The 16,691-nt window shown below is 34.4% G+C and overlaps 1 protein-coding gene across 1 annotated transcript in view; it reads left to right on the top strand.

Moving 5' to 3' along the window:
* The window catches only part of LRP1B (LDL receptor related protein 1B), a 2,049,143-nt gene that overhangs the window by 1,189,401 nt on the left and 843,051 nt on the right, over window positions 1-16,691 (top strand). The window contains exons 13-15 of the mRNA XM_043488135.1: window positions 3,508-3,727; window positions 5,043-5,232; window positions 11,988-12,110. Coding sequence (XP_043344070.1) covers window positions 3,508-3,727; window positions 5,043-5,232; window positions 11,988-12,110 — 533 coding nt within the window. The remainder of the gene's footprint in view (window positions 1-3,507; window positions 3,728-5,042; window positions 5,233-11,987; window positions 12,111-16,691) is intronic.

The raw sequence follows: 16,691 nt of genomic DNA, 5'->3' as shown, positions 1-16,691 counted from the left end.
TTTTCAATTCATGTTTTAGGAAGACAAGTGAAAGGCATATGACAGGTCTATGAGAAAAAACCCATTGGGAGTTCCCTTTGAAGAGTGATAAAAGACAGATGGTAGCATTTGTAATAGCAATAGAAATGTGAGGATTGACACAGGAGACAGTGAAAGAATAGGATTGGCAGGGCTCAACAGTTGTCAAAATGGAAGGAATTAATTATGATGGACTGTTCCTCAAGGTGATGGCTCCATATTAACTCCCCCTCTTCCAAACATTTCACACTTCACAATTTACACCAATAACTTAGAAACTTATACCTCCAGTTCTGATTTCTCAAAACACTGTCTCTAGGAAAAGATAAATGCAAAAACAATGCATATATCCCTCCAATCAGGATTTTCTATAACCCTCTCTCAAGTAAGAGCACCACATCCTCTATTTAAAAGCTAGATATTATCTCATCAACTCAATCAAGTTTTAAAGCAGTAAAATTTATTTTAATTCCATGACAGAAAATCTTATAGATTTAAAATTTGTGGGGATTGACCATCAGATAATACAATTTAAATTGGAGACATGATTAATATCAACAAAACCAAGTTTAATGTTACAGAGTATAAATATGAACAAGAAATAAGCCCTGCCCATAATTATTTGAACTTTTAAAATTTGAATTATCAGACATGCAACACCATCAAAATCGATACAAGTTATAAATGTTATAAATTCTATAAAATAAGTAAGAACTGTCATTGGGAAACAGAAGAAAGAGCTAATTTTGAGAGAAAAACTAGGGATAGACTTCATTATGAAATTGCATTTGACCAGGTCTTGAAAAATAGAGGTATATTTTTTGTTTTTGTAATAAGAAAGGACAGCTAACTTAATTTTTATCTGAGGGATACCCCAAGTCCCACCTATAAAAATATTTGTGAGCTCCTGCTTATTTTACGGGTTTCCCTGGTGGCTCAGACAGTAAAGAATCCACCTGCAATGTGGGAGACCTGGGTTCGATCCCTGGGTTGGGAAGATACCCTGGAGGAGAGGCATGGCTTATTTTATAGGTTTTTCTATTTTGTGTGTTTTTGAACGATCATCTTTGATAATGATTATATGGTTTCACAATGTAACTTTTAATCAGATAATGAAATGGGTAGGTAATGATCACATATCTAGTTTCTATCAGATGTGCTGAGTGTGTGTGTTTGTGACCCTGTAGACTGTAACCTGCCAGGCCCCTCAGTCCATGGGATTCTCTAGGCAAGAATACTGGAGTGGGTTGCCATTTCCTTCTTGAGGGGATCTTCCTGAGCTAGCCATCAAACCCACGTTTCCCGCATCTCTTGCATTGCAGGTGAATTCTTTTGTCATTGAGCCACTGGGGAGGCCCCATTTTTGTCAGATAGGCATCACTTATTTAAGTTTTGTTTTTCTTATATTTTGTTTGATTAAAAATAATCTCAGGTAATGAATCATATCACAAACAATTCTGTTTTTCAAATAGTAATTAAGTATAAAATATGTTGGGCTACCCTCCTAGGTCAGTAAGTAAAGAATCTGCCTGCCATGCAAGAGAAATGGGTTTGATCCGTGGGTTGGAAGATCCCCTGGAGAAGGAAATGGCTACCCACTCGAGTGTTCTTGCCTAGAGAATCCCATGGGCTGAGGAGCCTGGCAGGCTACAATTCACAGGGTCACAAGAGTCAGACACAACTTAGCGACTAAACCACCACCAGGCTATCGAGAATTATCTTGTGTGTATGTGTGTGTGTGTTTATGTGTATGTTTGCACACTTATATATGTGTGATTTGGGTTAGTAGTCATAGAAAAAAATGCATTACTATTATCAAAAGGGAAACCTAGAGGAAAAAGTAATTGCAATTTTAACAAGTTGTAAATTAGTAACAACAAAGAACCAAATTGATTAACTATTTAAAATTTCAGGAAAGATATCAATAGAGATGAAAAAGTTGTCTATTTCTTTTACATAGTTGATTTATATAGTTGAATTCAAGTAGTTTTACCTAACTAGCACTGGATTAGAGCACATGAATCTTCTGTTTATTCCTAATTTGTCCCAGTAATAAAGCCACTTCAACAGGCATGATACAAGCTAAGCATAGTGCCATGTTGTTTTTTTTTTCTATGATTAGAATGTATTTTGACTCACTAAAGTCACCAATCTAAATATATTTCCTCAGGTCAAAAAGGAATATCAGCATAATTATAAACTGTTAAGAGAATTTAAAAAGAGCTTAATTGACATAAAAGAGTGGATGGTGTGTTACATCCTTAGCTGTCCCCAATCTGCTTGCTTAGATCACAGTAAGATTTTTAGTCATGAACACAGATTAGTCTCAAATTACCTCAGAAATTCTTTAAGATCCAGAACATGTGAGAGGCAAAGGTATTTAATAAGGGCACTTCCAAGGTTAGCAGCTTAGAAAAGCTTTGAAGCTTTATAAAGTTGTATACAAGATGACAGAATTAAACCCTACACTTTAATTAGTAACTCAGGAACTTTCACATGACCCCCCAAAATACAACACATGTGGAGGGTTTTAACCTTATTCATGAGGCAGTTGGAACGTTAGCTCAAAACCCCCTCTCCCACTGTTATAGCTTACACAAAAGACTTGTTTTTAAAGGCAGATGCTTTTGTTTGAGATAGAAATTAAAACTCAAACTCTCAAGGTCAGTCAACCTGCTGTTATTAAACTTATGTGCAGCTCAATCATCTTCTGTGGGTTTGGGGGGTAATAATAAGCAGCAATAAAGCATAGATAATTTGCATCAGGAAGACAAATTAGACCTGGCCAAACAAACCCAGTATGCCTGTGCCCTTTAGAACAAAGACAGTCCAACTGTTTGTCTTAAAAAAAAAAAAAAAAAGGAATAATTTATCTGGGCTTAAATAAAGTCTGGAGTAGATCATTAACTGTGCTATCATTCTCATGCCAGTCAATCTACTATTTAATCATATAATTGATTATATGTTTTATAAATGGCCATTTAAAAATAGCAATGCCTCAAGAATCATTTCACAATCTAGGTATCAACACCAAAAAAAAAAAAAAAATCAATATTTGGCACTTACTGTTAGGTTAATGAATAAACAAGTCTAGTAAGTACAATAGTAGTGGTTGTGGGTTTTCTGAAATGTGTCTAATTAGACTGGCTTTACTTCACAATTTTTGTTTCATTTTTAATTGAAGGATAATTGCTTTACAGTGGTGTTGGTTTCTGCCTTACAACAACAGGAATCAGTCACAACTATATGTGTGTATGTGTCCCCTCCCATTTGCACCTCCCCCCATTCCCCATCCCACCCCACTGCACCAATCTTAACTTCCCTGAGTATTTCATAGCTACCTCCTCCTTTGGGCAGATAAGCATTTAGATCGGAGAAAAAATCAGGATGTAATTAATTTTTATGGAGCTGCCAAACCTGAGGTAGCATCCCACTATACTGGTGGCTGGTTGAAATAACACACATGCGCTCTGGTTTTTCATGTCTTAGCTGGATGTATTGGACAGACTGGGAGGAAGATGAAATAGATGACAGCGTGGGAAGGATTGAGAAGGCCTGGATGGATGGCTTCAATCGGCAGATTTTTGTGACTTCAAAGATGCTGTGGCCAAATGGTTTAACTCTGGACTTTCACACCCACACATTATACTGGTGTGACGCCTATTACGATCATATTGAGAAAGTGTTTTTGAATGGAACTCACAGGAAGGTAAAAGACAAATGCTGCTGTTTTAACCCACCGGCTTCTTTCGCAGAGCCCTGTTGTGTTGTGTTAAAAATACTTTCAAGTTTATTTTTACCCCTCTGAGGTGGCTGCCAGTAGTCTCTGTGGGGTGGCTGAAGGAGGCTGAGCGTTAAGCTGTGCGGCTGGCTCTTGCCTCCGGGAGACCAGGCCCAGCTCACTGTGGTATGCTGGGATTTGGGGGATTTCTAAAAGAATCTCTTAGGCTATCAGAGCTGTTTTAAAATGGTGTTTCTACTTTATTGATGTTTGCTAGGACAAACCAACTCAATTTGGTTCAAATATCTTCAAGTATTTGGAGCTGAAATTTAACCTATGTAATGTGACAAAGTCATTATAATTCACTTACTCAAATAAGTTCATAACATTGGAATTAAAATACAAGAGTAGACTGAATTTCAAGTCCATGGATGTGAATAAATATCAACATCTTCTTGCCCCTTTGGGTAGAATCATTGCAAAATGATTTTGAAGTTCTGTGAAACTGAGGATGCCATTGACTGTGTGAAAGAGGCAACACTGGCAAAATATCACTTCTATATTCTCTCCTATGGTCAGTCACCTCAGCACATATAGCCTTATGACTATATGGCTTCAATATTTAGCTAAATAGTAGGAAAATGGAATATGAGAAATTACCAAAATGTTTCCTTGACAATATACTTCCTTCGTTTTTCCGAAAGGGTGTTTGCACAATTGACCAAGCCTATCTACTAAAGATTCTGTTTGAGAAATGTAGTGCATTTATCAGTTAAGACTATTTCAGTCGTTGGTTAACTCTAATGATGCCTTAAATATCTTTCCCAAAATAAGTAAGACTGATTTGCATTTAACCTAATGTTACAGACTTAAGAAGTATTAAATCATAACCTTCCATCCACTCCCAGTGCTATAAGACCATGCTGTATCCCTTGACTATTGGATGAACAATATTGCAAGACACATAATGCTAATTACTCAGATCAATTTCTATCCCAGAATATCTTATTGTAACATCATAAGAAAAGAGATAGGGAAGAGTATCAGACAAAGTTATTTTAATGTTTGTATTTCTTGACCATATGTATAATTTTGTGTATGAAAGAACTGAAATGGATGCAACGTATAACATGTCCTAAAAACAGGAAAATATGCTCACATTGTGAAATCCACTTTTCAGATATACTGAGAGAAAAGTTTTTAGTTAGATCATTGTTCTACTTATTTGAGTATTCTCTCTAAATATTTGGTTATGTTTCTAAAGGTCGGTTCTGATTTTTCACAATGTGTTTATATTTTACAGATTGTTTACAGTGGGAAAGAGTTGAACCATCCTTTTGGACTGTCGCATCATGGGAATTATGTGTTCTGGACTGATTATATGAATGGTTCCATTTTTCAACTAGATTTGATAACTAATGAGGTGACATTACTGAGGCGTGAAAGACCACCCCTGTTTGGGCTTCAGATTTATGATCCACGAAAGCAACAAGGTATTAAAAACCAGATAAAATTACATCTGAGTTTTACATATAATAGTACTTCACCGAGGTTGCATAAAGATTTTGTTTTGACAGTATTGCTGAAGTTTTATGATCAAAGGTGTCTAGTCACTCCAAAGTCAATCAAATCTTAGCCTTTGTTACCATAAAAATTTATTACTTATTGTTCAAAATATCCTGAGTGAGTAACTCTGGGAATTCTATTACAGTGAAGTTCAAGGTTTTTTCCAGATACTTTCTTTTTCATGTCATTTACACTGGAGAAGGCTGTTATTTAAAGTAAAAGTCCTCAATGTTTTCAAAGAGTTAGTATTGTGAGAAGTGGAAAAACTTTCAGTGTGGAAGCAACATTATGGGAAAATGTTAAAATATATATATGTATAATATAAGGATAATAGTATTTTTAAAAATATCTTAGTATATTTATCTGATCAATTTCATATACATTTGAGGTATACTAAATAATTATAGATGTTATGAAAGTGAAATAATCTACTCTGATATTCATGTCTTATTAAATCAGATATGATTTGCATATTTTTTAATCTGCATGAGTTATTAACATTTATTAGGCTATCCACAAACAGCATTACTCAGAATTTAGGTAACAAAGAGAGTAGCAGTTAAACATATCCATTACCATATGTAAAATAATAGCTAGTGTGGATTTGCTCTATGACTCATGGTGTTGTCTTATTGAAAATATGTGTTCAGCCAAACTGATTGATTATTTTTCATTAACTTAGGAGAAATAATCAATACTTTGAGTTTTCCTCCCAGAGCATACAATAGAATGTGGAAATGATGCTTGGTCAACATCTTTTTTGGTCAATAGACATTGAAATTAGATAACCTACTTTGAATCTAGATGCGTGCTACCTTTTTCTACATTGATTAAAGTGGTCAGATTATGAAACAAAATGTTCTCTGGTGTTCAAAAGCAAATATGTTATCATGTTACAATTTTCTGTCAGTGGTATCTATCTTTGCATCTTTTGCATGTTAAATAGTAATAAATATTTAGAAACATAGTAATCAGTGGCATGTAAATTTTGATTAAATACTCTTGATAGACTTTTTTGAAGATAAATTTGTAATAGAGTAGAAAACCAAGTCATACATATCGCTAATTCTTCATGGAAGGAAATAAGCTGATCTTATATAGCTTTGTACCTTGTTTCTCTACAGTATATGACTGTATATACTATGAGGTATTTAAAGAGAGGGTTATAAAATTGTTCCATATATCTAATGTAAATGAAAAGGAAAGCTTATATTTATAGTATAGAGAGAGTATATTTATATATGGTATTCATATATATGCTTATGAGTATATGCATATAAATACATAGATGATAGCTAATATCACACACAACCACAGGAACACCGTGAAAAATATTTAAGAATGCTATCAATCACATCTAAACTCTTAGACTTGGTGTTAGAAAATTAGTAATCAGGAAAAACTCTTATCAAATTACTTTGCAATATGCCAGTTGATTTCAGAACAATAGATATATAATCATACTAAACAGAAAGTTACATTTAGGAATAAATTTCCAAGTAATTCTTAAGGGCTTATGGTCAAAATGTTTTTATCATATCAAATTGTTTCTTCTCATTTAATTGAAAAGCTTTCTTTCCTTTTCATTTACGTTAGCTATCTAGAACAATTTTATAACCCTCTCCTAAAATAATTCATAGAAAGTATAGCATAATACTATAATACTTAGTATAAAACTAAGTATAAAACTAACACTCTTTTAGCTTTCTAGTTTCAGAAGTGCACTTGTATTTCCTGCATGTTTAGAGAATGAGATCATTAACTTAAGGACAATATTCTTAAAAATGTTGATGAATAATTTCCCATATCAAATTAGAAGTAATAGATCAGCTTCTATGATAAATATATGAAATTTGTTGTCCAGTCATTAAGTCACATTTGATTCTTTCTAACACTTTAGACTGTAGCCCGCCAGGCTCTTCTGTCCATGGACTTTTCCAGGCAAGAATACTAGAATGGGTTCCATTTCCTACTCCAGGGGATTTTCCCAATCCAGGGATTGGACCCGTGTCTCTTGCATCTTCTGCATTGACAGTCAGATTCTTTACCACCATGCCACCTGGGAAGCCCTAATATCTCCCAGAGTTTGCTCAAATTCATGGCCACTGAGTTGGTGATGTTATCTAACCATCTCATCCTCTGCTGCTCCCTTCTCAGGCCCTCAATCTCTCCCAGCATCAGTCTTTTACAATGAGTCGGCTCTGCTCATCAGGACTGATCTCCTTTAGGATGGACTGGTTGGATCTCCTTGCAGTCCAAGGGACTCTCAAGAGTCTTCTCCAACATCACAGTTCAAAAGCATCGATTCTTCAGTGCTCAGCTTTCTTTATACTCCAACTCTCACATCCATACATGACCACTGGAAAAACCATAGCCTTGACTAGACGGACCTTTGTTGGCAAAGTGATGTCTCTGCTTTTTAATACGTTGTCTAGGTTGGTCATAACTTTCCTTCCAAGGAGGAAGCGTCTTTTAATTTCTTGGTTACAGTCACAGATGGGACCAGATGCCATGATTTAGTTTTTTGAATCTTGAGTTTTAATCCAGACTTTTTACTGTCCTCTTTCACCCTCATCAAGAGGCTCATTACTTCCTCTTCACTTTCCGCCATTAGAAAGGTATCATTTACATGTGTGAGGTTGTTGATATTTCTCCCAGAAATCTTGATTCCAACTTGTGACTCATCTAGCTGGGCATTTTGCATGATGTACTACTCTAAATATCAGTTAAAGAGCAGGTGACAGTATACAGCCTTGTCATACTCCTTTCCCAATTTTGAACCAGTCAATTATCCCACGTCTGGTTCTAACTGGTGCGTCTTGATTAAGAAGGTTCAAATCCTAAAGGCACTAAAAATGAGTTCAGAATGGATATTCCCCTCTCCCCACTTCTGAAAGCCTGCTGGCTCTAGTAATTATCTGAGGAGTTGTCAAAACTTTTCACCATGACAAGGCTGTGATCCATGATGGGGTTATGAAATTTACTAACTAATAATCAACTGTGATTATAACTACCAGTAAGTGGGCTAAATAGTCTTATTTAAATCTCACAGAAGACACTTAATACAGGTCCTATTAATTTATATTATACATATGAAAAATCCAAGAGTCAGGCAGATACAGCCATTCTCCTCAGAAAACGAGGAGCCAGGGATACATTAGGGTTCAAATTCAAGCTTATCTGACCACAAAATAGTTTTATGTGATTCATTTATGTAGCCATTTTAATTTATGAAAATTATATAGCTACTATATTTTTAGATGGGGAAAGGGACTTTTTTAAATTATTGTAATTTTATCATTATTAAATTTTTATTCAATTAATTGTTTTTAATATAGAGTCCCTGGACTACACATTTATAGCATCGAGGATTCAACAATTTTAGACTATAATGCACTAGTATATCAGATACACCGTTAAAAATAAATATATTTAATCTGCCTTAAAATGCAAATTATGTAGCAGAGATTGTATGTATTCTTACTCACATAGAAACAAGATACTTTATCTTGTTTCAACAGACATATCTATCCACATATTTTGTACCTTGTTTCTACACACACAAATCACTGTTACTGTCATTCAACTTGCTAACTAGAAGTTTCATTCATTCACTTACACAGTCTGACAGACACTGTAAGGGGCAGAAGAATCCTACTTCTCCTAATTATCAGATTGAGGAAAAAAGGCAATGTTTTTGGTCCAGACAGACCTTTTCTTTAACTTCATTTAAAAAACTTCGTCATTTGTTTTCCTTGCATATTTCATTTTTTAAAAAGTACTTCCTAAATGATTTAATCTAGAATTTTAGTTTGTTGTTTTCAGTTATTTTTCTGACCCTTATTGATCTAATTTTATTTTGTCATATATACAAGTTAGAGTATTAGAACATAAATTTTAGATTAAAATAAATTCTTATTTTTATATATTTAGAAAATATATGAAAAAAGAAATAATATGACTATTAGTATTATTACCTGGAAATGAATAATAATTTGTGCTCTATATCCTTACTTTTATAATGATTATATATATATATTTTTTTTTCTAAATATTAGAGAAGTCATTTAATTCTTTAGATCTTCAGTAGTTTCACCCACAATGAGATGAAACCTATCTTTATAATTTTATTATAAACTTAAATTAAAATGAAAGTGTATGTAAGGTAACTAACCCTGGGATTGATGAATTATGGATATTCAAAATGAAGCCTATCAATATGTTAATGAGCACTTTCATTGATATTTATGTGTAAAGATTTTATTGCTCTTTGCAGTCAGTCATGTTTTCAAGAAAATTTTTTTTTTTTTAAAGTGAAAGTGAAGTCGCTCAGTTGTGTCCAACTGTTTGCGACGCTGTGGACTATAGCCCACCAGGCTCCTCCATCCATGGGATTTTCCAGGCAAGAATACTGGAGTGGGTTGCCATTTCCTTCTCCAAGGAAAATATTTTTATATGACTACTTTTGCAAGGCATTAATGTTTCAGTAAAGAGTATTATATAAATCCTATCTGGAATATGTTTAAGTGATAAATTCAAAAAAACATTGGGATATGACTAAAATAAAAACATTCTAAGCAGTTCTAATGAGATACGGAATTATTCAAATTAATTTAGGTTTTGAATTTCTATCATGACAGTACAAATACCAATTTCTCTCTTTCAATATACTGTACTCACAGAAAAGGAATATACTTTAAATCTTGAATATAGTAATTTATTTCTAAATACTTAAATTTAAATTTTATATTCAGTGGCAATAGTAAGTATGAATCATGCTGTTGAATTAACGAGTATGACTTTCAGCATATATTTTTGGTAGGAAAATATAGCCTAATATTGTTTTTAGTACTTTCTTCTTTTCTTACTGCTTTAAATTATTCATATACTTCTCAAAATATTTTGAGTTAATTCTCATTTTCCAGATTCTATATGTTACTAAAATATTCACTATGTAGTTTAATCCTGTACAAAATGTGCATAATGTAGACAGAACACCTAAGCATCCTATGAAGTATTATATGTTTATTCCATTGTCTTGGAATAAATATGATTAAATCTGGAAGTTGCTTAAAAATGTTCTTTATTCCCTGTTGGAAAAAACCTGAACTGAACTTAACTTCCTTAGCTTTTAAAAATATATATATATTTAATTTTTATAAACATTGCAAATTGAATTTACTTCTCAGAATAATGAGGAAAAAATAATTATACACTTTAGATTTTTTTTTCTGATCTGAGGACACAATGATAATCTATGGGAGTGAGTTAAATATTTATTGCATATAGCAATATTTCAAGTTTTTTAGCTCATTTATTAATACTCTTCATAGCACATCTAACCCCTGAAGCCCTGAGTATAATGGCCTAGTCTGTCACTTTTGTCGCATTTTTGGCACTTGAACTTTAACTGCCAATACAGTTTTAATCATCATATTATTGACTATATGTCTCCCAGCAATTAAAAGCCTTAATTTTTAATGTTTGAGTAAAATATTCTGATGTAGTTGAAATGTTATTTATTGATGTCTTGGAAAGTGCAAGACGTATACATAGTGTAAAATGATCTTGGCCTTTACACTGCCAGTTGGGCTGCTGGTCTACACATATGTATCTCAGAAAAGAGACTTTCTTCCTCATCTTTCCAACTTGTAGAAATAAATAGCGTCAAAATGATGACAACCTCAATTTTACTTACTTTGGCATACACCTTTATAGAACAGATTCTCCAGCTTCTTCAGAAATTTACCTCAGTTTTATCTGAGTCTCCAAGGGTGCCTCACATATGTTCATGAATAATACCACTATGAATTTCCCTTCAAGCCTGCTTTATTGATAGCAACCGGATGTCTCTTCAGTGCCTCGGCTGTTTCCTCCCCGGGGACAACACTTTACCCTTGTGCATTGTACATTCTCCTGATGCCAGTGAGGCTGCTCATTTTTAAGCCTTCACAGACAGCCTGCGTTCCTTGCATTCCTTAATGCACTGACATGCCAGTGTACTCCTTGCAAAAGAGGAAGGAAGATCCCTCCCATCTCCCCAGTATTCGTTTGCTTTCTGTTTGGTATTAGTCACTCAGTTATGTCCGACTCTTTTCGACCTCATGGACTGTAGCCTGCCAGGCTTCCCTCTCCATGGGATTTCCCAGGCAAGAATACTGGAGTGGATTGCCATTCCCTTCTCCAGGGGATCTTCCCAACCCAGGGACTGAACCCGGGTCTGCTTCATTGCAGGTGATTCTTTACCACCTGAGCCCCCAGGGAAACCCTTTCTATTTATTTGAGATTCAGAGGCACATCCATAATGCTTGTCTGTAGTCTACTTTCTGAAGAACTCAAACTTGCATATACAAGGCCTCTTCTAGGAATCTGTCCTGGACAGGCACCATTTAGTCCACTATGTCTTTTTCTCTTCTGTTGCCTGTCTGCACACAGACCCGTATATCTTCCAAGCAACATGTAAATTCCTCTTATGTACCAGTGCATCATATTTTTTCAAGCCTTTTTGGATTTCATTTATGATTCCGCAGGAATCCTGATTACACGAATGTGTCCATGGTATATATGTGTGTACACTTGTATGCCTACAAAACATCTTTCTAGGAAAGAACATGAACCCCAACCAGCTAACTTTGTATGGAATCAAGAGTCCTCTGACGTAGTTTCTTCACTCCTCTTGCAGGTGACAATATGTGCCGAGTCAATAACGGAGGCTGTAGTACACTGTGTTTGGCCATCCCGGGAGGCCGAGTATGTGCCTGTGCTGATAATCAACTCTTAGATGAAAATGGGACCAGTTGCATATGTAAGTGTCTTTTCATGTTACACTCATGGTTTATCTGTCTTTTTGATGAACAATAGCTGATGAAACCAAAGCAATTAAAATCAAACTTGGAAAGAGAAATTCAGATAATAACTTAGGTATAATTCTTTTTAGATTATAAATAAAGGAATTAATATCTAATATACAAATGAATAATGATAATAGTACAGTTTAGCTGAGTATCCTGGTACTGCTGCATCTATCTTGTGCTGTGCTGTGGTTTGCTCAGTCACTCAGTTGTATCTGACTCTTTGCGACCCCATGACTGTAGCCCGCCAGGCTCTTCTGTTCATGGGGATTTTCTAGGCAAGAGTACTGGAGTGGATTGCCATGCCCTCCTCCAGGAATCAAACCAGAGTCTCCTATTGCAGGCAGACTCTCTACCAGCTGAGCTACCAGGGAAGCATCTAGCTTAGTAAGAGTTAAAAATAATTATATGCCACAGAAGATATTTCTTGAAATTGTTAGGGAACCTCACCATCAGTAACTGTAACTGCATATAAATGAAAAATATATTTATAATGCCAGTATTGAACAATAAACTACTAGGGCATTTCAATGTGTATCATCCAGTATATGAATCCAACAACTATTACCTATGATTATTATCAGTAGTAGAAATAATAATAACTTCTATGATATATAGTTAAAAGGATCCACATCAAAATTCCCTAGTAGTTTATTGTTTAATAATGGCATTATAAATAGATATAGCTTTAGAAATCAACATTTTTATTATTTTATCCACATCTTTACTTCTCTAAAAGAAATAAGATGTTGCAGATTAGTTGAAATCTTCTTTATTACACTTACTACTTAATGACCAAACAAAGTTTGTCTTCAAAATTCTAGAAATGTTCTTTATAACTAGAGAATGTTTTAATCTAATATACTTCAGAATACAAATATGAATTTACCCATGGGCAAGGTTTTTTTCCCTCATTATTAATAGAATTAAAAAAATTGCCTATATAAGACTGCCTGTAGGAAATAGTTCTCTAAGGTGTACGTCCTGTGATTCATCAGATTGTATACCTCCCTTTGTTCAGTGGTATTATTTAGTAATTTCTGTTTGGTTGTTGTTTGCTTACATCAGAAGAGAAATCTACCAAGACCTATAGTTTGGGAACAGACAGGTATTAAACATTGCTCTGAACAGCAGAAAGTCTGTCCAGTTGCCTAGTAGATTAAATCTTATCTTAGTTATTGGGATAAATGGTATGAATCACGTGTATATTTCTCTTTGATTTCTAGCATAGATCCTTCTAAGATTATTCTTCTGTTACAAAATGAGATTCTTTGCTACTCTAGCTGGATGACTTTGCCATTAGAACAGATGAAATGCACACACACAGACGCACATACATACAAAGAGAGTAACCTTTGTGGATCTTCACCAGGTCTATTCCTGCCTTTGCTCTACCCCGAGAATTCCTCTCAAAGATGGAAAGTAGCACTATAGTGTCTCCTTTTTATGGTCGCCACAGACCTTACCGTCAGTACTGGAGGAGCAAAGGGCATTTCATTCTATCTAAAGATAGATGAGCTTATTCAATTTCAAGTGGAATAGCTTAGAGAGGCTTCTCATTGAATATTAAATCTCATCTTCTTGGTCTTGCAAAAAATTCAAAATTCAGTAAAGATAGTGTCAATAAAATGATCAAGAGGCTGATTTCTCAGTAATCTTGAAAGTTTTTATTTTTCATCTTCGTTTTTATCATGGGTAATTGGAAGGAAAGTGTATACATCAGGTACTAATAACTAGATGACTTTTTAAGCTTTAAATTTTCTAATTAGCTCTTTAATTTTAATTGTGTAAATTATAATAATATGTATTATTTGCCTCCCTATTTCCTTTATTGTTATGCCCCATTAAAAATTATGGATTCCTTATATGTTGGCATATCTGTATCTATATAAAAGATTTATCACTGGGTTATCTCTGTGTAAGTAAAAATTAGGTGACTTTTTGCTTGTAATGAAATACTATGCACAATGTCATTTAGCTGATATTAAGAGATTTGATATGATAGTTCATATGTGACTATACATTTGCTGAAAGTTAAAGATTTCTGTGAGACTATTGGTGTATTTTCATATTTATAATTCATGGATGAGGTAACCCCAATTCAATTAAAGGGGATAGAAATAGTATTTTTATCTATAGATGTTACACTGCTACTAAGTCACTTCAGTCGTGTCCGACTCTGTGCGACCCCACAGACGGCAGCCCACCAGGCTCCCCCGTCCCTGGGATTCTCCAGGCAAGAACACTGGAGTGGGTTGCCATTTCCTTCTCCAATGCATGAAAATGAAAAATGAAAGTGAAGTCGCTCAGTCGTGTCAGACTCTTAGCGACCCCATGGACTGCAGCCTACCAGGCTCCTCTGTCCATGGGATTTTCCAGGCAAGAGTACTGGAGTGGGGTGTCATTGCCTTCTCCATAGATGTTACACTAAACAGTGTTAAATCATAAAAGCAGGTGAGTATTTATTTGAGAATTTGTTATTGTATTGGAAGTTTAAAATTTTACTAGATTTTTCATATGGCATCAAACTTATCTAGATTCTTTTTTAATGTAATGGGGAAATTAAGAGAAATATTATAGTAACTAATTTATTGCAAAAAACTTAAAGTGTGTTTATATAAATTATTCCAGTTTCTATTCATTTAGTAGCAAATTTTTCATAAGGATATTTTAGCCTTAGTTTGCAGATGAGGAAATTAAAGTCCAAAAAAGATACAAATACATGGAGTTCATGGTTGCAGACTATAACGCAAAACAAGTATCAGTGCGTCACTAACCTCTCTTTAATGCTCATTCCTCTGGGCTTCTGACTTAGTTTAGGCCAGATTACATACTTGTGAACTGATTTCAACTGGAATGACATTTTAACCGGCTTTAAATATAAATCTGTAGCAAAACAAAAAATGCATGTTGCAGTCATTGAGATATGATCTTCCTGCTTTTAGTCATCCTCACTGAACTGGCATCAAATGAACAAAAACCCATTGGCAGATGGTCAGGCCAGAATTAGACACCAATAGTTGTTTCTCAATGAACTTGTGCCAGAAAGCAACGCCAGAGGAGGCATTCACCCAACAGAAAAATATTGGTATGCTACATGGTTGATTAAGGATGCATTCTAATGCCATGCCTGGAAGGAATTAAGAATGAAAGTAGGCTGGGCTCTTCGTTTTTGTGAACCTCCTTGTGACATGGTCAAATCTTCTCACAATTAGAAATGAGGCCTGGTGTAGTGTAGTAACTGGGAACTTACTGCCCTGTAGAAGCATATATAAAACCAGTTGATCACTGATCAAGTGAGTTTATGTCTTTTAAATTTATCTTGATGACTTTGTAGGGAAAACCACAACATAGAAAATTAATAAATGAGAATATGAGTAATACCAAGAAAGTAAGATAATCTCCTAAAAAAATGATAGTCATCATTTTTTTTTTTCAAAATAGCATAATAATTTTATCTAGAGTATTGAGACAGTAGCACAGTAATTATTTAAATGCTTCATTTGTGGCCTGGAAAAAAAAGAAAAAGAACAGAACTTTCCGATATACTTTACCCAAGAGATCAACTTAAACATTGACCAAAATATTGGTCATCCAAGGGTAGCATTGCACAATTATATGTCAGTGGTACTCTGTGACCTTCTTCACCTTCTGGAACACCAGATATATTCTTCTGTCAAAAATAGTGCTCTGCTATGGCTCAGCCATTTATCTGTTCAGCTGTGACAAGCCTTATGTTCTAGGATATATGCAATCTAATGTGTAGTAAAAAGTTTAAGGCAGTAAAAAGTTTAGAAGCCTCATCCAGATGAATATTTATGGCCTCCTGTGCAGAGGAACTCATAGAAGATTATGTACCACTTAGGTTGGCTGCTCAGAAGATCACTCTATCTAATGAAAGGTCATCCTGCTATGATCTAAAGGAGAAAATTCAAAAACCAGAGCAGCATTTTTCACACTGCCTTCCTATATGGGCAGATTTACACAGAGTCATTCAGCAAACTACAACTTCAAGTTTTCTTTTAGGTTGTTCTCTTCCCCATTCAAATCAAGAAATAGTTAGAAATGGTGTACTCCCAAAAATGCCAAAAAAAAAAAAATCTGTTAAGCAAATAAACATATCCTAATGTGAAACATACAGGAACAATTGGAAAATTGTATTATATTTTTATCTTAGACCAATTTTTTATTACTAAGTAATCATAAGTTTGGTATAGTCAACAGTAAAACATCAGTTGAGAGAGGAGATAAGAGCTAGTTTAGAATAGATTACTACGATGGGATTGAAGAGAAGAAAAGCAAAATTAGAAACATAGAAACTTGTTCTTGGTCACCAAAGCTTATTAAACCAAGGTCAGGAACATATGTATTAAGTTCAAACACTGGAAATCCAAATATATGTTTCAAAACTAAAATAATAAAAAGTTTATTAGTACACTTTCTTCATTTACTTCTTTGTAATCTAGACATTGACATTATCAGTCATTCTATCAGTTTTTACCAAAGAAAAGAGTTAATTCTTGAGTGCATATTTC

This window comes from Cervus canadensis, chromosome 15 (genome assembly GCF_019320065.1).
Source record: "Cervus canadensis isolate Bull #8, Minnesota chromosome 15, ASM1932006v1, whole genome shotgun sequence".
In the NCBI taxonomy this organism is placed as follows: domain Eukaryota; kingdom Metazoa; phylum Chordata; class Mammalia; order Artiodactyla; family Cervidae; genus Cervus; species Cervus canadensis.
Note: the sequence above shows the minus strand (reverse complement) of the source record. Positions and strands in the feature narration are given on the sequence as shown.